General features: G+C 41.1%; 2 protein-coding genes across 3 annotated transcripts; one reads left to right on the top strand and one right to left on the bottom strand.

Moving 5' to 3' along the window:
* Nucleotides 1-624: 624 nt before the first annotated feature.
* slc41a2a (solute carrier family 41 member 2a) lies at nt 625-8,870 on the bottom strand (the record flags this gene model as incomplete). The annotated part of the gene is made up of 11 exons (XM_083916882.1): nt 8,787-8,870; nt 6,431-6,873; nt 6,050-6,157; nt 4,454-4,525; nt 4,179-4,323; nt 3,264-3,410; nt 2,364-2,511; nt 2,045-2,124; nt 1,352-1,483; nt 879-1,027; nt 625-801 (listed from the first exon to the last, which is right to left on the bottom strand). The coding sequence occupies exons 2-11, from the start codon at nt 6,809-6,811 to the stop codon at nt 625-627; spliced, it is 1,539 nt and encodes a 512-aa protein (XP_083773008.1). The 5' UTR covers nt 6,812-6,873; nt 8,787-8,870.
* A 2,063-nt stretch (nt 8,871-10,933) lies between these two features.
* On the top strand, nt 10,934-24,506 carry washc4 (WASH complex subunit 4). Of its 2 annotated transcripts, none has more exons than XM_083916873.1 (33): nt 10,934-11,071; nt 11,822-11,961; nt 12,060-12,113; nt 12,207-12,272; nt 12,574-12,619; nt 12,726-12,793; nt 12,887-12,969; nt 13,194-13,236; nt 13,338-13,441; nt 14,159-14,279; nt 14,482-14,605; nt 14,697-14,824; nt 14,949-15,109; nt 15,187-15,313; nt 15,615-15,740; nt 15,844-15,951; nt 16,056-16,202; nt 16,290-16,369; nt 16,707-16,812; nt 17,085-17,201; nt 17,367-17,535; nt 19,037-19,191; nt 19,280-19,354; nt 19,438-19,542; nt 19,633-19,767; nt 20,708-20,816; nt 20,920-20,986; nt 21,306-21,392; nt 21,689-21,836; nt 21,986-22,082; nt 22,206-22,402; nt 23,065-23,161; nt 23,354-24,506. In XM_083916873.1, the coding sequence occupies exons 1-33, from the start codon at nt 11,011-11,013 to the stop codon at nt 23,428-23,430; spliced, it is 3,528 nt and encodes a 1,175-aa protein (XP_083772999.1). In that variant the 5' UTR covers nt 10,934-11,010; the 3' UTR covers nt 23,431-24,506. The 2 variants fall into 2 exon arrangements, with proteins under 2 accessions (XP_083772999.1, XP_083773000.1); XM_083916874.1 differs by having other exon boundaries at nt 23,357-24,506.
* Nucleotides 24,507-24,649: the final 143 nt, after the last annotated feature.

Below are 24,649 nucleotides of genomic sequence, written 5' to 3' on the forward strand. Positions count from 1 at the left end.
GCAAAGTTGTGCTCCTTTTATTGTGGTTACTGATCTTGTTGAACTTTTTCTCACATTCTTTAATTTGTTGATCACATGTTTCTTCTTCCACGACAGCAAAGTTCCTCCAGTCAATATTAGCTTGCAGTGATGACCGGGTGATGACTTGTCACCTGACATGTCCCTCTTTCCTGTGAGCTGTTTCCTACTTTTAAAACTCCTGAATGATTAATTTCACCTTTTGAAAACGACTGTTTATCCAAGGAGTAAGATTACCATTTACTCAAGTGAGTCTCACAATCTGCATTGTTTTTCTTCACTCTGTAAAATGTTGAAGTTGCTCTCAAAGGTCAAAGGGTCAAGAGAGTTTAGAAGGGAGGAGGCCAGAGCAACGCTGGGCCAAGAACATGAGTTTCTGTTAAAGACATCAGACAGGCGTGAGGGCAAGTTACTACATTATGGTGTTAGTAATGAGGTATAAACGATGTTTATTCCTATTTTAGGTTTCTGACGACTTTTGAAGGATTAAACATACACCAGGTCACATTGACCCAGGAAGATTGTTTTGCTGTTCATGACAAGTAAACATAACAGGGGGGTTAATAAACTTTTTTTTTTTTTTTTTTTTAATTTCTTGCCTTGAACCTATACATTGCCTGAGTCACCAAGGCACCACAGTATGACAAAGGCAAGAGAGAGGAGAGCGGTCCCCAGTAGGTCTCCGAGGGCTGTGAGGTAGGGTATTGAGTAACTGTCTGGATCTTTGCCCTTGCGCCACAGACAGTGGACCATACAGTCGGCTATACACAGCAAGGAAAAGACCTAAAAGACAGAATAGAGTTATATTGTAAAACAGTGATTAAGTATAAAGAGGAAAAATGACCACACCTGTGACTCACCTGTATCAGGGAAGCAGACAAGAAGGTGACAGTCAGGAGAGGGCTGGGCAAAGTGTATGCTCCTTTCATCAGGTGAATAGTGTGTAAGAAGACGAGCTGACCGGGGATCACCAAGAGAAGCAAAATCTGAGCGGATCGATGGTTTGCTCCTGCCATGACAAAGGTGAACATCAGATTCTGTGTGCGTGGCACTGTTCACACTTGATATTAACATACAGTACGTATTGAGTGATCTCATCTCAAGTGAACATCTCACCGGTGTGGTTGTAGCAGAAAAGAGTGATCAAAAAATGCATTACTCTATATACTCTGGACAAGTATAAGCACTGTATTAGCCTCTGTATTAATCTAATCTTGACGTTTAACTCACAACAAGATTCACTTAAAATTTCCCATGCCCCTTTAAGAAAAATCCTGAAAACGCCCCTGAGCAACTGACCTTTATGCAAATATTTAAACTGTTTGATCTTTACCTGAACCAAAGAAAGTGCGACAGGGGCTGTTGCAGCCTTTGCGGTCCTCGGGAACCTCTCCAGGTGAGTAATTCAAATGCAAATGAGTAGAAATACGACTAGACTGTATGGAGACAAGGTTTCCCCCAATACCTGATTAGGAAAGAAAGGGTGGGGGAAGGGGTCAACACTTGTATTTGCATGTAATGTATAATTTCAATTGAGAGAATGCATCTGTTGTTCCCCAAAGCTATGGCTTCCCCTTTCTACGCCCTAAGGCACAAGGGGTTTTTACACAGAAAAGGCGGCACATTAGCAGCAAGGCAATGCCGGCAAATTTGACTTCCTGTCTATGTGAAACTGAGGTGCAATATTCCTCCTTTCCCAAAAGGATAGGCGTAGCCAAAACCTGTGACACGACTCGAGCGCAAAGTTGTGCTCCTTTTATTGTAGTCACTGATCTTGTTGAACTTTTTCTCACATTCTTTAATTTGAGGATCACACGACAGCAAAGTTCCTCCAGTCAATATTAGCTTGAAGTGATGACCGGGTGATGACTTGCTGTCCTTCGTTCCTGTGAGCTGTTTCCTACTTTTAAAACTCCTGGCAGAGGGTCGCACAACAGTTCATGTCATTGTCACCTCCGCCCAATGTGCCAGCAAGCCGCAAAACTTCATCTTCACAAGAAGGAGCCTCGGAAAAAGGGCAACTCACCATTTATGACTGGAGCATAAACTACGATTCCTGCCAGGTTTGGATCTGACACAGTCTTGTCCAGAATAAGTCCCCCAATACTAAAAGGAAGACAGCCACAAATAAAACATAAATAACACCTTTTAAGATCTGTATTTTAAGCCGTGATGGGAGCGAGATAATCAGAGTCGTATCTTAAAACTCAAGCCCTGGACCCTTTAATGACAAGGAAAAATGTAAATGTAAAACTAATAATTTACTAAAATTCATCAACTTTAAAATCCACATCACACCTCTGTATAAAGAACAAATACATGTGCATTGAGACTGAGACGAGTACCTGCTGATTGCCATTGCTGTAATGATCGGCTCCCAGCCTGTGCGGAGCAGGATGTGACTGGATGGATGTTTGGAGGAGATGACTACCCAAAGAGGAATCAGGCACAAAAAAAACAGATCCACCAGGTACAAAACGTAAGGATAGAGTTCTGTTAAGAGAAAATGTCATTAGATATACATTTATTTTTAACCAGGAGTCAATTTCAGAATCAGAATCAGAATCAGAATCAGGTTTATTGCCAGGCAATTTTCATTGCAAGGAATTTGACTTGATTTGACAGTGCCTACATAAATATAAACATGAACACAAGCAAACTAAACATATGGCATTGAATTATATACATGAAATATAAGTGAGTGTGTTTGTGTGACCAGTGCAGGTGGTAGTGAGCGATTTCATTTCCAAATCACATTATTTGTCTTTTTGCTATAGTATTTACTGCAGCAGCCCTTATAGTTTAGTAGATTAGTATTCATTGAATTACCGCATACTACTTCTTCATAACATTGCAACATGAACTTTGTTCCTTTTGCTCATATATGCTGTGCAAAGTATTCTGGGTCAAAATAGCCAGATAAGCATTCTGGATAGTTTACTAAAACATCTAACCAGATGTTGTGGACCCCCTTGTATTTTTGACATATTGTATTTGACATATAATATATTGGGACATACTAAATCATTTTTCTGGCAAAAAGGAGTGTAGTAGTGTGGGCAGGATAAAACTGTGTTGGGTTTCTAATCTGTGTGAGTTCCAGGATCATGAGTACCATCTGTTGGCCAAAAGTAGAAATTACAAGTCCTCTCAGCCCGAAGAGGGTTATTCCACACTTTTCTTGTGTGTGGTGCAGATTTCAATTGGCCTACCAGACCGTCTTGTTGTGTTTTGTCTCGCCTTACCTAAGAGGGAGTAGAACCACTGACTGAAGCAAGCCAGCAAGGAAAGAGTGATAAGATCCCCAAAGCTGGCAGCCATCGGTGTGGCCACGTTGTCAGGGTTGATTCCCATCCGCTTGGACCCAATGATCACTCCAACCATAATAATACCTATAGAGGGTTTAGGTAAGGTAAACTTTTTATTAAACTATGAGGTTACATGGGATAAGTCCTGAGGGCATTCATTCAGATCTGGTATACCGGTACTTATTTACATTTCATCCTGAATGGGACTAGAATGGCCCTAACCTCTTAATTCGGTATATTTGCTTCTCAAATTTAATCAAATACATTTAAGTGCATACAGCCCATAAGTCCTAGCAACACATCTGCCTCTGTGGTTGCCTCTGAGCTTGTCAGTAAGAATTTGGGTTGATTATAGGACATTCTGCAACCAAAAGTGAAAAGCCCCATGCAGAATTGATTTAAATAGCCTAGATATGGCTTGCTACCTATGCTTGCCACATTCCCTCTGTTTATGCTCCCGTTCCTAGAAGAATTTCTGTCAGGAGAGCACCTCACTTAACTAAACAAGAAGACAATATTCTGAGAAAGTGCATTCCCCCCCCCAGGTATTTAGGAGTCTTGAGAAAATAGGAAAAGAAACAAAAAAACTTTAAAAAAACAAAGAATTCATTGTAGCATTATACTGAAACTGAAGTGAAAGATGATGTATGGAGCTTGCCCAACACAGAGCAAGGACAAAATGGATTTCGCTCAGAACCTGTAAATGTGTAATGTATGAATAATTACGCCCAACTGATTCCTGAGGTCAAGGGCGAAGCAGAGAGGGAGAAACTGGAAGGTCAGATGTAACGGTGATGTGTGTAGGAGTGAGACATACCAGCAGTTCATAGTGACGGCAGGTTGTGTTTTTACCTTGCAGCAATGAAGCCATGAAGGCGGTAGACACACTGGTTGAACACAGCAGCATTACGTGGTGTAAGGGCATCTCTCCTTCTGCCATCCAGCCCAAGATAGTCGCCATCAAAGAGGCTAACAGGCCGAGCACTGTGGCTTGAAGCTGCAGAAATGAGGTCGGTAGTCAGAAATATCCACAAGATGATCAGGTTATGATACAGAAATGGTTCATTTGAAGATGAAAAACAAAAAAGAAGTCACAAAGTTGCTTTTCTCCAATGAAAATAATGCACCTGCTTGAGGGCCAGGTTCCCCACGATCAACATCCACTTTTCTCTGGCCGGCTCCATTTTTCCTGCATTCATCTGAAGACATCAGATATGTATGAAAATAAAACATTTCATCTACAACATCTACATTTCCACAACAACTGGGCCAACTAAATTAAGTGATGAGGATCATGTGATGTGATTAAAAGCATCGGAACTGCTACTAAATGGATTTTGGTGGGATTTTATTTTATATTCCTATTCAATGTAACAGAAATCTAATCCTAAATTTAAAAAAATAAAGTGTTGGACTGTTTGCCAATGCAGAAGAAATGCTGACCCCTTACATGATGATAGATGAGCTTATAGGATAAGGCTGGTGTTATTATATTCTGTATTTGTCTTGCTGTTATGAGCTTTTATGAAAACACCAACAATAACTCATAATGTGTTCGTTTGTCTCTCATTACTTACAACTTCCCTACACTGACTGTGGCACTCAGCTCCCCAGTTCAGACCTACGAATATATTGTTTCACTTAAAAAAAAAAAAAAAAGGTGAAACAATTTCCTGAAACAGCTAGTCCCTATAGTTTTTAGCAAATGTTACTCTATATAGGAGTAAATAGTGCATTTGTTGGGACTATTTTCAGCAGCGGATTGATTCACACTTTGGGTTCTGAGACAGAGATCTTCCACAGGGAGTCAGCGATCCCTAGGGGCCCTTCAGGGTAATATACCCAACGTTGATGAAAGGTTTACTGGCCTACTTTACAGATACGTTAAGTTAAGATCAAGAATTCACTGCACCCTCCACAAGTATGTTTGACATAGAAATATTATGTAGATATATGAATCTGTCATTAATTATTATTCCTGTATGCCCAATAAAAAAGGTATGTGTATGCGCTCTCTTTCAGCTCAGAGGTTCTTGGTCTAAAACTGTTGATGACCTTTCTAGGGGCATTAAAAGCACCAGAACGGTAGCCTGGCATCACCAGACTAATCGTTATTGCAAAGGAAATATGAGTCAGGCAGATTTGTCTGGTTTCCAGGCTACGAGAACAGGAGTGACTCAAAGCCAGTGTGTTTTAAAACAAAGGAGCTCTATGACAAAGAGGAATAAGCTATATCAGGTTTTGGCATGTTAATGAAAGATGATTCTGTTTGATCAATGTATTCTCTCCTTTTCCAGGATAACATCTCCTCAGATTATTTGAATCTAAAAAATGTGTACTGCAAGAGCATCTGCTGCTGTGGTCTTCACACCTCTGTGAGGAGTTTCACAAGAGGACAGAAAACCCATGATGCAAGAAGACAAAAATATAATTAAAGGTTGTAGTTATCCTGTCAATCATTTCTTATGTATTTCGGTCCATTTCACTACATGTGTTCACTTATATTGTGTATATTGTGTAGCCTACTATAAATCTATATTACTCGGTCAGTTATCAATTATTGAATTAAATTCCTGTGTGCACGTGCGTGTGCATGACTTTGTTTGTTTGTGTGTGTGTGTGATTGTGCATGTGTGTGTGTGTGTGTGTGTGTGTGTGTGTGTGTGTGTGTGTGTGTGTGTGTGTGCGAGCATGTGTATGTATTGTCATGCACACACACTCACAGCAGTCGAGAGTCTCGAGGCCAGAGTCATTTCCAGGTTCCCCTTCATGCCTAATACTGCAGGGACCAGGATGAAGATCTCTGTGATTTCCTGGAACACGTCCCAGTTCTGCCATGAAAACATTCAGAAACTGAATATAGAAGACGAACCCCCAGGCAACACCAACACCACAAACACACAACACAATAAATCATCTTTGTTTTCAGCCAAGGTGATGTTCGCTTAAAATAAACACAACTCTGAAAGTCCAATTAGTTTGTTGAAATTAAGAACATTTTCTCCTTCATTTAGCTTCCAGGTGTTTGGAAAGGCAAGAAATGATGACCTCACTAATATGTAATCCACTTCTTTGTCCTCCTCCACCTTACATTGCTTCCTCACCTGAACCACTTCAAGCAGCATCCCAGCAGAGACTGTCCCGAGCCCAGCCAGCAGAAATGGCACCAGGATCTGAAGCACCATGGAACAGACTGTCTCAGCAGCAGGTGCACCGGAGCCACCTGCATCCTTAGTTCTAGTTGATCCACTGAACCTTGACCCACCATAGAGCTGATTCGGGAGCAAATAGTCTGACTCAGTGTACTCCTGTGGCTCATATCGGAGATTGGTGTTTGGTGCTGAAATGTTCCCATTCGAGCTAAAATGTTGTGGACTTCCAGAGGGTTGAGATGAGGATGGTTTGGATCCATACTGATGGCCGCTGCCTCTGCCCACAGAGTCACTTTGGGGCAGCTGCTCATCTTGTGACTCTGGGATTACCATGGTGAGAAAATGTTATTCCTGCTGCTCCAGCTCCTGAGAAACAGCAGCACCTACACTGGACACTAACAGTTGTCCAAAAAGAAATAAAACAATAGCAATAATTAATCGATGGATACATAATAGAATAAAAATACTTGTATCACGGAAACAGTGGTGGAAGAAGTACTCAAAACTTTTATAAGTAAAACTAGTAATACCACACTGTAGAAATGCTCTGTTACCAGTAAAACTCTGACATTCAAAATGTTACTTAAGTAAATACAAAGGTATTAGCATCAAAATGTACTTAAATTACAAAAAGTAAAAGTACTCATTATGCAAAATGGCCAAAAATCAGAATATACTTATTGAGAGATTGATGTAAATATCACTTTAATGTTGCAGCTGATAAAGGTTGGGACACTTGTATTGGCTTTATATACTGCTGGGTTGCTTAATATTTTTATTTTTTTAATTCATTCATCTTCAACCGCTCGTCCCCATCGGGGTCGCCGGGGGGCTGGAGCTGATCCCAGCTGACATTGGGCAGGGCGGGGTACACCCTGGACAGGATGCCAGTTTATTGCAGGACACACACAGAGACAAACAGAGACAGACAACCATTCACACTCACACTCACACTCACACCTACAGGCAATTTAGAGTCATCACTTGATCTAACACATGCACGCCTTTGGACTGTGGGAGGAAGCGGGAGAACCTACACAGACACAGGGATAAAATGCAAACTCCACACAGAAGGGCCCTAGCACAGATTTGAACCAGCAAGCCTCTTGTTGTGAGGCAACAGTGCTAACCACCAGATCACCGTGCCACAGAATACATAAAGTAATTAGTAACTAAAGTTCCCACATAAATGTAGTGGAGTGAAAGGCACAATAGTTCCTCTGCAATGTAGTGGAGTAGTATAGGTAGCATAGTATTAGTATAAAGTAGCACGGAATGGAATTACTCAAGTAAAGTACAGGTACCATAATATTATACTTAAGTACAGTACTAAAGTAAATATACTTTGGTACTTTCCACCACTGCAAACAAATAAGCCCTGTGGATATTATATGTCTAATTCCACTTCTACGAAAAATCCAAATGTGCAACTTTGGCAAATAGAAAGCTTTGCTGCTGTAGAGGATTTCTCAGAGTCATCTGATGGCAGTGATTGCCTACATTATCATTCTTCATGCCTGTGTCCCATCAGCAACACTGAGGCTGCGTTGTCTGACCCAGACAATACTCTTCATTGGAGCTCCTAAGAGATGATCAGGTAATAAACAGCTGAGGTCATCCATTTGTGTGGAATGAGGAGTGAGGAAATGTACAAAATATATGAATATATAAACCCAATCTGCAAAAACTGGTATGTCAACAAACACATTTGTCAAGGTTGTATGACAATGTATCTCTGAGTGATCTGCTTTATCTTGTTATTGTCTTACTATCCTTTCAACTACAGTCTGAAAGTTCAGAAAATGAAACTTTGTTGGAAATACATCAATTTATTATGTTAAATATTCATAGTCAAGCAACTTCTTTTCGTCCGACCCTCAAAATGGTCAGAAAGGTTACAAGCACCATGCTCTTGTGGGTCAAAAACATATTAAATCTGTAGAGTGTCTATAAGGAGACACTTATCTGCAGATGCACAAGAGTAACTAAAGGGACGCAGGGTACATCAGACAAATCCTGCATAATGAAAGGATTTCTTCAGTTAGGCCCTAATCATCTCAAAGATCGCAATCAAAGAGTTGAGATAAAAAAAAATCTTTTCAGAGAAAGTTTTATATCTCATATCAAATCAATTTGTAATGCATAGTTTCTCTTGTAGTCTCTCTGTCTCCCAAGTATCTGTGCTGACACAGATACTGCAATAATCAATGTATCAATACGTTTTTTATATATGTATTTTAATTTCAAAGTCTAAGCAACATTTGGTCTATAGTTCAGAGTAGAATATTAGAACATAAGAGTGCCTTACCCTTAATGGAAAACCATAGGAAAAGAAGAGGCATTTACTCTCACGCTCCACTGCTAACCGTGACTCTTCCTTGGGGCCTCTGTCGTCCTCTGAATGGTTTGCTGAGTCTTCAGTGTGACATTACCACCTCCACCCCCCTCCCCACACACACACACACACACACAAACACACACACACAACTTTCCCTTTCACCTCCCTCTCGTGTCAAGTACGTGAATCTTCAATCAAAGAGGCAGTGTCGTAAGGATACACACACATATTTGACAGTTATTTGTCAAGAGGAGTGCAATCCCGGCCTGTGACTGTTTTATAGTGTTGATGTTATGGTTTATGTTGTTTACCACAGGATTGAAAGGACTAGTGTTGTTGCAACACCTGTATAGATTGGGCTTTAAATTGTAACATCTACCTATCTGTCTGTCTATATGGATAGATTGATAAATACATTTTCTTTTTCCAGAGATACTCTATGGGGTTTAGATCTGGACATTGGGCTGGCCCTTTCGTTGTTTCAATATTCTTAGCTTCAAGGAACTGCTTCACCTGTTTTGCAGTGTGAAAGGGGGCATTGCCTTGCATGAAAATTGCTGCTGCTTGAGAGACATTTGCAGTGGAGGTGTTGCATGTTGCTGAAGGAGGGTCACATAAACATTTGCATTCACCCTGCCATGTAGCTGTACAAGAGGCCCAACTCCTGCTGCAGAAAACATCCTCCAAACCATGGCACTTTCTGCTCCAGATTTAACTGACTTCTTCACACACTTTGGGTTCAGTCTTTCCCCAGTCCTACGCCGAACACAATGTTTCCCATCAGACACAAATAAATTGAACGTCCTCTCTTCATTGAAGTCACACTGGACCTCCACACAACATGCTCCTCGGCAAAGGCAAGTCTAGCCTTTTTATTCTTTCTGCTGATGAGAGGCTTGGTCACTGCAGAGTGGGTTTTATGTCCAAATTTTCTTCAACGACACGAAACTGAGACTACACGGTGGTGTAGTGGTTAGCACTGTCGCCTCACAGCGAGAAGGTTCCAGGTTCGCATTCCGGCCTGGGCCTTTCTGTGTGGAGTTTGCATGTTCTCTCCGTGTCTTCGTGGGTTTTCTCCGGGTACTCCGGTTTCCTCCCACAATCCAAAGACATGCACGTGTTAGGTCAATTGATGACTCTAAAATTGCCCGTAGGTGTGAATGGTTGTCTGTCTCTGTTCGTCTCTATGTGCACTGCGATAGACTGGCGTCCTGTCCAGGGTGTACCCCGCCTCACGCCCGATGTCAGCTGGGATCGGCTCCAGCACCCCCCGCGACCCCGACCCCGGGATAAGCGGTTGAAGATGAATGAATGACACGAAACTGTGTGCCGAGACAGATCCTTGCCCTGTTCAGCACTGAGACCAACTCCAGCTGCAGTGTTGAACTGATTCCCAATTGAGAGTATTGCATAATCCTGTCCTCCTGCACCTGTTTTACGTGGACGGCCGGCCTTTTTGAGGGGCTTAAATCAATCTGTGTCCATGTAAAGTTTTAAATATTCTTGAAATCACAGACTGTGAATGCCCAACCTCTCTCTGATGGCTGAGAGATTCATCCCTTTGCCATCTTGCAAATTAACCAGGAGAGCTGCAGATAAATAGGGTTTGGCCAACAATAAGTAAATTGTTACCAGATGCCAGATTCAAACCAGTGACTGGGAGGTAGGTAGCTAATTATGCTCAAATAAAAGTTTTTGTTGAAGTTCCTTGGTTATTGAAAAAAACATGCTAGGACAGCAGTGGTATAGCCACAGTGGATATTTTATCAAATTATGGACAATAACAGTATTTCAGAATAAATCCAGTATTTAGTGGAAATGCTTTGAGAATTTTCAACCTTTGTTATCCTAAGATTTTGTTTTTCAGTTTTCAGAGTTTATATTGAGTACATTTAGCTTTTAAATACATTTTTATATATTCAGCGTTTTTATATCTTTTGCAAACATTACGTTTGTTTTTACTTTAGCTTCAGTATTAAAGCATTTCCGCGCAATTTGTTCTCTAAGTTGGACCTCCAGTGTAGTTCTGTTTGACTGTCTGCAGTGACATCTCTTCGGGACTTCATGTCCCATGAACACCAGCGACCATTCACAAAATCATGAGACCCATCATGGGACCGTGGAGAAAACAACCATGGTGTAGCCGTAGCCCCACTCTCTAACAGCAGTGTTTCAGGTCACCGACGCCGGCAGTATGGCGGTAGAAACCATCGCACCTGACTGGGAGTTTGACCGTTTTGACGACGGTTCACAAAGTAAGTCCAGTCCTGAGCTGCAGTGAAACATAGAGACGTGCTGAACTTAAATACATTAGTGATAGCTTCCGCCGCTAGCTAGATGCTTTACTAGTCGGCACCGTCTATTTGCTGGTACGGAAGTAATTTTTCTGTTAATTGCAAACAAATGCTCGTCAAATAAGCACCTTTTTAAATGTGTTCACTTTATTAACGTCAATTGAACGTCCAGTATACCCTGGTCATTCGTTATGTAAAAGGTGCATTCATAAAATGAATTAACAGCAAAGTTCGCGAGCCTAACATTAGTCACCACCAACAGTCACAGGTTAGCAACACAGCTGGTCAGTTTGACAGCTTTCAGACACTTTTGTCATTTGAGAGTAGCTCGCAGTAAAAACACTGCAAACAGAGGGCTGTAACGCCAACTTCTGTCCACACAAAACAGCGGTGTGGTTGTGTTTTTTTAGTGTGTCAAGTCTGTGCATTTATTAGCCAGTGCTGTACACACATGAAATGGGCTTAGGTATTTATTTAGTGTCTATTTCCGGCTTCTAAAATTCATAGGCCGTAAAAAAGGGCATTGTTATACCTGATTAAAAAAAAAAAAGCATGATTCTTTACTTTCAACATTTAATCAAAGTGTAGTGTGCCTGGACCCGTTAATGGCTTATTAGCTGCTGCAACAGCATTGATGTTTACACCAGTCAGTGTTGAATGAGCAGCATCAGCCCTGCTAAAGTGTCCTTGATCAAACCCTCCACCCTGCAGAAATACACACAGAGGTTCAACTGAAGAACTACAGCAAGTTTCTGGAGGAGTACACCTCCCAGCTGAGGGGCATCGAGGAGGCTCTGGATGACTCCATTGGAGATGTGTGGGACTTCACTTTGGACCCCATCGCCCTGAAGGTAAAACACCAAACACCTGAACCTGAAAAGACTGACATTGTTTTTGCACAATTTAAACTTGTGCAACTTCCTTTCCAATACCTTGTGCCCTCTTTCAGCTTCTCCCGTACGAACAGTCATCATTATTGGAGTTAATTAAAACGGACAACAAGGTAAATAAAGACAATCAGGATCTGTCGTTTTTAAGTCTCATATCCACAAAGGTTGATTTTAATATAATTACTATTATTTTGTGTTTTGTGCAGGTTCTGAACAAAGTCATCACAGTTTATGCTGCTCTCTGCAGTGAAGTGAAGAAGCTTAAGTATGAGGTAAGCATGGTCAAAACAGTGCACTTTGTCTGATTGATTAATTGCGTTTCACACAAAAATGGCCACAGGACGCCAACATTTCTCTTGCAGTGTTCAAATAATTCATTTTATTACAAAATTAGAGGTTATTTTTACATCTCACTCATAGAAAAAAAAGCTCCACAGCGTTACTGGAGGTCTAAAACTCCAGAGGGAACCCTTTAAGCGACATCTCTCTAATCAGGTGTTATAATCCCTCATTTGTTTTGTGCTGTGAGATACAAATTCTGATTCTGTGTCCTGCATTTACGTTCCCTTGCAGGCTGAAACCAAGTTCTACAATGGCTTATTGTACTATGGCGAGGGAGGTAATCTGCCAGCTTTTACTGTTTACTTTTATTCTGGGATTGCCCTCAACTGCACACAGTGATTCTTTATTCAAAAATAAAATGTATATGTGCATTTGTGTTACAGTGTCTGACACCAGTGTTGTTGAAGGAGACTCCCAGATTCAAATGGGCAGATTTATCTCATTCCTTCAGGTAGGCAATGAAATTGAATGAGTTTTTTATCGTAATGCAATGTAGTGTGAAATCCAGAAAACATTGATAGTTTCTCTCTTTGTCCTTTGGTAGGAACTGTCCTGTTTTGTGTCAAGATGTTATGAAGTGGTGGTCAACATTGTTAATCAGCTGGCTGCCCTCTACAGCAGCAACAAGTAAGATCCATCAGTTGAAGCGAGTAATGTTACACACAGTGAATGTCCTGTTCTTGTTGGATTGTCTCGAATACCCACATTGTCAAAAGAACCTTTGTGCACTTTACATGCAGACAAAACAAGAATTTGTAGCCTGCGTTTTTGGTTTAAGTATGTGTTGCATGTCTGGCTCTGTTACACTGTAAAACAAAATGTGCAAAAACCTTTCTCCTCTCACATGTCAGGGCTGCAACAAAAATTATTGAGTCGTCAGGTGTCCATTTTCAGGTGGGTTTTAAGATTTGGTTATTTATTCATATCTTTAATCTGTTTTCTTTATCTCATCCATCTATAAATATTTGTCGTCATATTTTGTGTTCCCTCTGCAGATAGTGTACGAACACCTCGGGGAGTTGTTAGTGGTTCTGCTCACACTTGACGAGATCATGGAAAATCATGGCACACTAAAAGATCACTGGAAGATGTATAAAAGGTAAACACACGCACAGGACTACTGCAACCAATGTGACAAAGGAAAGGCTAGATTACAGTAGTTCCTTTGTTATACTACACTTGTGTTAAACTTTTGAACTGTATGGATGACCATGAAGGACTGCTTTCAAGGGTTTATAAAGCTGGAGTGAAACCATTCATGCAGAATAGAAAAACTGTCAAAAAAAGTCACATTTGTGATTAAGTAATAAAAAAATATAACATTGGAATAGCAAGAAAAACCACTAATAGTTTGCCAAGTTCCTATTAAAGTTGCAGTCGGAATTTTTTTTTAATTATGTTCACTGAAACTGACACTGTGCTCTGAAAGAACAACATAAAGCATCCTGTTTTAGAAATTAAAAAACCGCTGACGCATACTCTACAGAAGGGAGTGGAGGAGCTCGGTGGTGGTGGGGGAGGGGCGTGATAGTTGTAAACATTTGAAATTTGACTGAGTCAGCCCGATCTGCCTGACTTGCCGACTGTAGCTTTAAATAACATAATGTCTTACAAAATAGTTGTTTTCATTTTAACTAAAATATTTGGACACTGATTTGATCTAGAATGAATGACTTCTAACGTTTTCTGCATGTATACTGCATTTCATCACATGAAACCCTAAAAAAGTTTGATTGATTTCAACATACTTGCTTTAATATATAATCTATATAGCCTATAGTCTTCTGTAATTGTCTGTAATGTAATCCTGTTGTAGGTTGTTGAAATCTGTGCACCATAACCCGGGGAAATTTTCCATTTCTGAAGAAAAGCTGAAACCATTCGAGAAGCTCCTGCTCAAGCTTGAGGGACAAATGCTCGATGGCATGATACTGCAGGTGACATTGGGCTTTCAGGCCTTTGTTATATCATCGAATTAATTTTCTGAAGCTGTTTGCTAACAGTCAGTGTGTTTAGTTTTGTGATGATGCAAATAAATCGATTTCTTACCTGAAGACATAGGTCATTTGAAGACTGAATATAATCTGTTTGTGTCGTATGAGTATCCTTAACCTCACAATGTTTACGACTGTGTGACAGGCCTGTGTGGAACAGAGATTCGATGATCCGGGGGAAGGAGTAGCTGTTGCAAAAAACAGTGCCTTTGCAGAGGAGTTCGCGTTCAACATTCGCTCCATATTCACCAACATTGAGTCCAAAATTGGTCAGTTTCTGTTCTCGGGATCGACTGGTTTCACTTCCCTTTCCTGCATTTTCAAAGTGATTTATGTCTGTGATATCTGTATTGTTTTCAGGTGAACCTTCAGAGATTGACCAGAGAGATAAATATGCTGGCGTCTGTGGTCTCTTTGTGCTTCACTTTCACATTTTCAGGTGTGTCGACAAAAAGTTCTACAAGGCGCTGCTCGACATCTGTAAAAAGGTGGTTTAGCATTCTTGGCCTGCCTCCTTTCTCTATCTGTGACAGCCCTCCCTCATCTTTTAAAAAAATATTTTTCATAATCTTGCTCCAGTGGAAATCTCTCAATCACCGCCTCTTCCTCTAGGTTCCAGCTGTCACTCTGACTGCAAACATCATCTGGTTTCCCGACGCTTTCCTCCTCGCTAAGGTCCCAGCGGCAGCTAAACTGATGGATAAGAAAAGTCTCCAAGCCATCAGAGCGCACCGAGACACCTACCTGCAGCAGAGAGCTCAGACACTAACAAAGTTGGTACTAAAACATTCATTCAGTTTAAATCAAATTTTTAGATTTATAGAATCTGATTGTTTCTGTTTCTTTTCAGGGATGTTCAGTCTTACTACGTCTTTGTAACTTCCTGGATGATGAAGATGGAGTCTATCTTGTCCAAGGAGCATAAAAGTGACAAGTTAGCAGAAGACCTGAACAGCAGGTGTAATGTGTTTTTACAGGTAAGGACTGGCAGTATTCTCCCCAAACAAGGCTTAGCAGGACTACAGAGCCGGACACAGCATTACCATTTTTCCAATACTTGTTTAAGTCCAGCTATAAATGCACCTAAGGCCTCGTTTAGACCTGGCTTTAAAATCTGCCTGAGTGAGCCGATCACAAGTGGACAGCTCTAAATGCAGGTGTAAACGTACTCAGGACGCATTGAAATCGGATCACCCTTAAAAAAACCCTGCTAAATATCTATATTGTGTTTATCTAAATAAGCTTTCTGTTGTTTTTTTTGTTTCCTGTTCCTCACAGGGCATCCTGTATGCATACAGCATCATCACCATTATCAAAACCACCATGAACATGTACATGTCGATGCAGCGGCCCATGACCAAGACCTCTGTCAAAGCTCTGTGTCGACTGGTTGAATTGCTCAAGGTGTGTGTGTCTCTTTGTGCGTGTCTTTGCGTGTTTCCATACCTTTCACCCCCCTGAGTAAAACTAATAAGGTCAAGTCACGTGATGTGTCTGTCCCCGTCAGGCTGTGGAGCACACATTTCACAGGCGGTCCATGGTCGTAGCAGACTCGGTTTCTCACATCACTCAGCAGCTGCAGTCACAGGCCCTCAATGCCATCGGCTTGGCCAAGGTAAATACATATCGCATATCATTGGTGTTTACAGGATGAGCTTTTTGAGGAGTAGGGGAGTAACAGCATGAGTGAAATGTTTATATTTATTTAATTCCCTGAAGAAAAGGGTGATCTCTGAAAAGAAGTACAGCGAGCAGCGGCTGGATGTGCTCTCATCTTTGGTTATGGCAGAAAATGCTCTGAGCGGACCCAGCACAAAGGAGCGACGCCTAGTGGTGTCTCTGGCACTGTGTGTCGGCACTCAGCTGGTACGTCGATGGCATAAGAACACTTCTGTTTCCTTTTTGTCTCATTGGATTTTCAGCTTGACATTGAAATCTCTTTCTGTCTTGTAGAAAACGTTCAAAGATGAGGAGCTCCTTCCTCTGCAGCTTGTGTTGAAAAAGCTGGATCTGATAAGTGAGCTGAGTGAGAGGTGGGATTTTATTGAACATCATTTCTTTTTAGTGTTTGACACAATCTGTCCATCTCCATCTGCCAAGAGCTGGCAAAGTGATTACCCTTCAGGCAGTGAAGGAAACTGCTGCTGCTTGGTGTGGAGCCAGTGTGACAGACAGCTTTCCACATCTTAAGAATAGACAGCCAGTTTTATATAACCAAATCATTAAGATGCTGATATTTCAAATACCTATCATCACCTGGGCAGGGGACTGTCATCTGACCCTGTTTCATGTGAGCCATTTGAAGTTTTCTTTAACCTATTTTAAGAGCCTTTAGGCATAATGAGGGAATGTTTTCCTTTTATTCCTCAGGGTCAAGCTGCAGTGTGACTGTAGTTTCCTTTACTGGCACAGAGCTGTGTTCCCCATCTACCTAGATGATGTGTACGACAACGCCGTGGACGCGGCACGAATACACGTAAGCACACTTGCCTCTGTACTGATCACACTCACTTGTTACCCAGTCTGCAAGGATCACAAAGGATTCTTTCAGTTTAATTCAGTTAAAATCAATTTTAGGTGAAACCTAAATTGCTGAGTGAATTTTGGAAGCTGGAAATGTATTTATTTTAGATTTGTATGAACTGCTGTTTCTTTGTTTATAGTTTTCTTTTAAATGTGTCCTGTTTCTCGTCTGTCTGTGTTTGATTGGCTGCCTTCCTGGATGACGTCTGTGATTGGCCGGAGCAGTACATGTTTAGTGCACTGCGGGACAGTGTACCCTCCATGTTGCATGCAAAACACATGGAATCATGTGACCAGCTACTGGAGAGCTACGACAAGGAGATCATGGACGTGTTCAACGAGGTGAGAACGGATCCAACAGAGCAGCCAGATAACATGAGGATTTTTTCGGGAGCGTTAGATTTAAATCCTTTTGTAAAAATCAAACAAATTCCCAGCGATGCAGTCACATCCTTGACCTGTGTTTCACTTGTGGACCATGATCTCATTCTTCCTGGCATCTTGTAGCACCTACTGGACAAGCTGTGTAAGGAGATTGAGAAGGACTTGCGTCTCTCTGTCCACACCCACCTGAAGCTGGACGACAGGAACCCTTTCAAAGTTGGCATGAAGGACCTGGCCCACTTCTTCTCCCTCAAACCCATCCGATTCTTCAACCGCTTCATCCACATCAAAGGTGCTGAAAACTGTGTCCACACATGTGCACCAACATAATATTTCAGTCCTGACACAAACAAGCCAAATGAAATCTATGACATTTGGTGGATTCTTACAGAATTAATATATACAGTATATATATATATATATATATTAATTAAAAATAACAAAATAATACAGCTGAACTTTGACCGTGATTGCTGTTCACAGTTCCCACAGGTGTGACTTATAGTCCGGAAAATACAGTACAAATACATGGGTCATATATATATTTTTATTTAACGTTACATCAGTAAATAGACTTTGTTCTGTCTCTGTCTCTAATGCTCAAATTGCACAATCTTCTGTTTTGCTGTGATGTGTTAGAGAAGTCAAGAGACGATTTTAGACTCTTAAATAAGCTAAATATATTAAATATATATAATATTTAAATTTTAGGTGTGCTGAGAGGAAATTTAGTTGCACTTGGTAAAATATTTATTTAGCTCGTAACGTTCTGGCGACACAGACTTTTTGTCTCTCAGAGTCTGTGGTGCGCTCAGTTTTAAAGCAAGAGTACAAAATGAATTGACTTGCATTAATTGGATCTGCCTGCAAAGCTGAGAGTTTTGTGGATTCAATGATCCTAACTCTATATTAATGTGTGATGCAGTTAGTTACCATTGTAGCCATTTCATTGTACTGGGACAATTTTCGGAAACTCGAGCACACTGTTTAAAATTAGCTTTTGTGACCTCTAGGACAATCACAGCGTCGTGGAACTTTACAAACACAAACTAGAGACCTATGATGTTAAGAGGATGGATGGCTTTCCTTGGTATATTGACAATAAGGGGGTTTCTTCACACAACATGCACAAGTGCATCGCCATGTAATTGCCGAAAAAAATAAATTTTTACAGATCTCTCCAAATGTCAGTTTGGAGTTTTTGATACCAAATCATGTAAGGATTATTTCATGTTGTTCCTTAATGCTGTGGTTATTATGCTGCTTGCAAATGTATTCAACCCCTTTCACTTATGCAAATGTCCCAATTCTCAATAGAGGAATAAAGTCAGATCCTAGAATCGGCCCTGCTATCGGCCCTGCAAGAGAACACATAATAGTCTGACTTCACTGCAGCACGACACTGAGCACAGTTGAGAAGTATTCCTACATTCAGGCCTCTCACTCTCTCGTTGAATTGTTGCCTGTCAACTTCTGTCAAACATGCTAGTTCTCATTGTTAAACTTTTCAGTGGTGTAACAGTAATTAACATTGATCCGTCTCAAATTATGCTACGTTGGTCCTTGGACATTTTAGAAAGCGTGGGAACTTTAGCTACTGCTTCAATTGCAACTTTGTTTGTTTAAATATTCATTTCAGGGCAAATACTGTTAAATCTGGGCTTATGTGTAATGTCTCACCAGTAAACATGTGTAATAGAACAAAATTAAGCCTTGTCATGTCAGTGAAAGAGTGTGTACTGTGTAATGCTGAGTGACACCTGCATGAAAACGGTACTTTTATTCCGTTGCAGCCTACGTGACCCATTACCTGGATAAAACTTTCTACAACCTAACCACTGTCGCTCTGCACGACTGGGCCACCTACAGTGAGATGAGGAACCTTGCCACGCAGCGCTATGGACTCACAATGACTGAGGCACACCTGCCCAGTCAGACCCTGGAGCAGGTCTGTGTGGTTATACCTCACCCGTCATGACAGAGTTGGAGTTGAGATAGTTCATTAAAACTGGATCCCCTGTGTGTGTTTTCATCAGGGTTTGGACGTTCTGGAGATCATGAGGAACATTCATGTTTTTGTCTCACGTTACCTTTATAACCTCAACAACCAGGTAACCCATGTAGCCTCCACATTCCCCTTCAATATAAACCATGCAGTCGTCTGTGCATTATATGCAGTTTTGCTTTCCAACAGATCTTCATAGAGAAGGCCAGTAACAACAAGCACTTGAACACCATCAACATCCGTCACATCGCCAACTCCATCAGGACCCATGGCACAGGCATCATGAACACCACGGTGAGTTTACGGGGAAGTGTTCTGTCTGTGTACTTTCTCATTAAGTGTTTTTTGCCTCACCTGTTGCACATCTCTCTCTTCTTTCGTCAGGTGAATTTCACCTACCAGTTCCTGCGGAAGAAGTTTTACATCTTCAGTCAGTTTATGTACGACGAACACATCAAGTCCAGACTCATCAAAGACATCCGCTTCTTCAGAGAAACAAAGGACCAGTCGGATCAGAAGGTAAGAGAAGACACCAGTTACACTAACAAACCACAAATGGACAGATGGTGAATATTGTAGAATATGTTGTAGTTTGGTCAGGTGGTTGCAACCAGGGCTTGACACTAACTTATTTGCTCACCAGACACTGTGGCTAGTGGTTTTCAAAAGTTACCAACCACTCAGCATTCTCACTATACATGAGAAAAAACAAATACCCTGTGTAAAGGGTAGCTTCTTATCCATAAAAAATGGGTGCAGGGATGTGTAAGATTAATTTAAAAAAGATGAATACTGTCTGCTTTAGTAATTACTCTATATACAAGATATCTAAGCAGCAATCACGTACCGTGCATCTCAAAACATTAGACGATCATGACCCCAAAATACAATCTGCGCAGTACTTTGTTTTGGATCTACTTCTCTAGCTTTAGCTGTGTTACTAAACTTAACTGTTTTTTTTGTCCATCCAACACGGAAGTGTCGTCTGTTACGAGTGCTCATGGGAGTTGTAGTGTCATTGTATCACTTTGCCAACAGTTTATTATTTCAGATTCCCTTTGAGAAGACTACAATTAAATTCAACCAGCCAAAGTGGCTAATAGGAGCAACTGTGTTACCCGCCACAGCTGAAATTCACCTGCATTTGGCGGGTGGGCGAGTGCTAATGTCACGCCCTGGTTGTACCACCAGTGGAGCCCCAACTGGTCAATCCAGTGGTCAAGATTAAATGAACCAACTGAGCAATTTAAGTTTTCTTATTAACTAACACAGACTTTTGGTCATTAAGCTTTAAGAACAAAGGCTTTTCTAGAATTTCTGTTCTTGGAACCAGTCATCTGTCTAATCCTCCTGAAGTTCCTGTTTTAAAATTACTGCGTTATCATATCACCAGTCACAATAACTTGGCTCCCTGTTGACAGTTCTTGTCGAGCTGTAGTTGATTAAGTTTTTGTTGTAGTATCCATTTGAGCGAGCTGAGAAGTTCAACCGAGGCATCAGGAAGCTGGGCATCACTCCTGATGGACAGAGTTACCTGGACCAGTTCAGACAGCTCATCAGCCAGATTGGTAAGAAAACACATAAATGTTTTTTGTGGCGTAAAGTATTAGAAATAAACCGTAGGTGCAGGCTAATTTAAACCAACATCAATTTTAACCCTGTCTTCCTTAGGTAACGCCATGGGCTATGTGCGTATGATCCGTTCTGGAGGCCTCCACTGTTGCAGCAGTGCTATCAGGTAAAGGAGAGTTGTTCGAGAGCTGGTTGTGCACTTTTGTGCTCCCTTGCAATGTTTATATGAAGGTCTTGGGACTGTCTTAGGTGAATTTCGTTCTGCCTTGCCTCACTCATCACTCATGAGTGGATCTTGGCAGAATCAAAACAGAAGCAAGGCGGAACGAAAGTCATCTGGTTAGTCAGGTTATGTCTGAGGATGCATAGTCTCTGAAAAATGTGACTGGATACATTAATGTTATTTTATGTAAATATTAGGTTAAATCTGGTATTAGCTGAAGTGTTTTCTGTCATATCTCACTAGTATGTTACTGTATCTCTAGGTTCGTCCCTGACTTGGAGGATATAGTCAACTTTGAGGAGCTGGTGAAGGAGGAGGGACTGTCTGAGGAGACCCAGAGAGCTGCTAGGTAGGGCATTTGAAAACGCTGCACTTAATGTCTTTGAGGTAAAGGTTACATGTCAGTCTTTTTGTTTTCTCTAGATTATTACTATAGGATTTGTTTTTGGATTGAAGTTATTTTAAATTTATTGTCAGCTCCAGTAGGTGTTTGGTTTAATATTTCTGTCATGTACACAAACATCTGTGGGGTCACATAATGTCTGTGCATCCCCATTTTACACCTGCAGAGGGCACCACAGCTACAAAGATCTAAATTACTTGTTGTTTGCACAGTTCTCTTTAAATGTTGCGTGTCATCTCCAGCGTCCTAGATTCAGTGTTGGGAGATCTGACCAGCAACTCTGCAGAAGGGACCGAGTACTTCAAAATGCTGGTGGCGGTGTTTGCACCTGAGTTTCGCAGTGCCAAGAATATGCACCTGAGGAACTTCTACATGATTGTACCCCCACTGGTCAGTGTCCAGACCTTTCATTTGTGTCTGTGCTACTGCCCGTCACACTCTTTAGACCTAATCTTTCTGCAGCTGTATTCATTTTTCTTGACTGTTCAACATCTATGCAGCACTTTGAGTAATTGATACACAAAAATATCTTCTCATAGACGGTGAATTTTGTGGAGCACTCCATCAGCTGCAAAGAGAAACTTAACAAGAAGAACAAAACTGGAGCTGCTTTTACAGATGACGGCTTTGCTATGGGTGCGTGGGCTTAAGCGATAAGTATATAGTGTGCAACGTCAGCTCAAGGCTGTACACGTGTGCCTTTTTGGCTGCTGACTCTCTTCTTTGTCTCTATAACTGCTGTATCTGTCACTCTTGCAGGTGTGGCGTACATTCTGAAGCTGCTGGATCAGTATCTGGAGTTTGACTCTCTGCACTGGTTCCAGGCTGTCAGGGATAAGTACAAGAAGGAGATGAATGCTGTGGTGAAGGAGCAGAGTGTCCAGTCTGCCAGCCAGGATGAAAAGTTGTTGCAAACTATGAACCTCACTCAGAAGAGGCTGGATGTCTACCTTCAGGTACAGTGCCTGTTGGATTGTCAAAGAAGATACACAGGACCCCCTCTAACTGGGGAATGTCAACAGGGAGTATAATTTTGCCTGGAGTCCGTGAGTTTTTTAGCCTAAATTTCGACAGCATTAAATAATGCCGAATTAGCTGTCGGCGGCTCCTGTTTGCAACATATCCGTTGATGTACAGACTTCTATCACTAGATGACTTTGGTACTGAAGAAAACTTGACAAAAGATGATGATTCTCCGGCAGGTTCTGACATTTCAGGGAGCATCTTTTCTATTGTTTTGATGCAGATTTATGAATGTTTATTTGCGATGGACATGAGAGATAACGTTATCCTCGGTAAGTGCAAGTCAAACAGGCTGTCATACAGGAATTCTGAAAACTTTATTCTTTGCAATTGCATTTTGACTACCAATTAAGATATGATGATTAAGGCATCAAGAGACTTGAAATGTTTGGTTAAGGGACCCTCTGCTTGAATGAAGTTGATATGCGGGCCATACTAAAATGACTAGCTTCCTGTTGTTTTTAAGAAAACCGCGGTGGAGCCGTGCCTTTCGCCTCGGGCAGTGTGTCCGCCTCACTTCTCTCCCTTTGTGCCCGGAAACCCCTGATGTAGGATATATGTCCACTCTGACCTCTTTGTCTTCCTTTCACTTCAGGAGTTTGAGCTGCTCCACTTCTCATTAAGCAGCGCCCGGATCTTCTTCAGAGCAGACAAGACTGCAGCAGAGGAGACTCAGGAGAAGAAAGATAAAGGTAAGGATGTGCTGTGATGATTAATGGAGTCTTTTAATTATGCAAAACCCCTGGCACTCCCAGCCTGTTATACAGGCTTTTTGTAGATTGTTCTCCATAGAAGGATAGTACCCTTATTAATGAAGGGTGAGGTCATTGTGTCATCCTCCTCAAAATCTCAGGAAATAACTTATTTGCCATTCTTTCCACCAGAAGAAGCTTCAAAAGGAGGAGTTACTTCAGATGGCTCGACCCCCACTGAACCTGCCTCAAAGGGACCCTCACTCTGAGATCAGCAGATCAGTGTTTATAACTTGGGAACTGTAAAATGAGGGGAGCATGTGCTTGGCCAGAAGTGTGTGAAGAGAGGATGTCAAGCAGCAGACTGCAGTGAAGTGCGTGTGTAGTTCAGGGAGAAACGACCAGAAACTGGATGAAACCACAGACGATTGAAGGACATCGTTTCTCTTCACGTCCCAGAACAAAGCAATCCTCATTAGAAAAAGAATGTGCGCATTAAGTGCTACTGCAGGAAGTGTCTTTTTTGTTTCCATTCTACAGAAACATCAATGTAACATTTCCACAGCTTTGACGTGTTTGCAACATCTCATATATTCGATACATTTGAATTTGTAGCATTTCCCTAAGCGACTGCAATTTCAAAGGTCAGGTGTGACAAGTGTAAGGTAAAAGTGAATGTTTTTCTTTTTCCACACTGCCTTTTGATACGTATACATCCAGTCTGGACGGACAGGATTATTTTTCTACAGTAAAAGCCTCAGCTGTATGTGTGTCCTCTACTGATCAGAGACAAATTCAGTCAGTGAGTGAGTTGCATCTGTTTTGATTTTAATATCTCGCTAAATCTGTTTGTGTCCAATGTACTTTAAGTGAGTGTTCATGGCCTTAAGTGGCAGCTCTGTTCCCAATGCCTCTATAGATTGTACCACAGTAATGAGGACTCTTGAGAATGTTTTCAGTGTATAATCTTCTCATGTTTGTGTGCCATATTTGTCGACTGCTAGGTTTTATTTGGTTCATTTTATACATTGTATGAATTATGGTGTGTATGTGCCTTTTTAAACTGTAGATACCTGTTTCCATAACCTAATTAATTTAGAAATACATATAAACACAAGATTATTGATCTGTAAGTGTAGCATAGTATATAAGATCCATTATTTCCCTGCAGCACAGAAGATTTATCATTACATTACATATTTCCCAATTTTGTACTGATCGACATGTGCTACAGGTGAAGATGAGGCCATAATTTGGTCAAAATGACATTCCATGAGAATAAAGACTAATAAAGTTGCACTTTCAGCAGAATTTGTTTTTCAATTATGAGTTTGTAATGAAAACATTCAAACAAGCACAGATCATGTGCTCAAGTAATGCTCTGAATGGATCTGTACAATAAAAAACTTAAAATGTACTTTTGCTTGCAAATGTGTGCGTTATGAGTGAAACTGACTCCAAAGAAGGAGTTTTAAGATAAGCAATCCA

This window comes from Echiichthys vipera (assembly GCF_963691815.1).
Source record: "Echiichthys vipera genome assembly, chromosome: 7".
Classification (NCBI taxonomy): Eukaryota; Metazoa; Chordata; class Actinopteri; order Perciformes; family Trachinidae; genus Echiichthys; species Echiichthys vipera.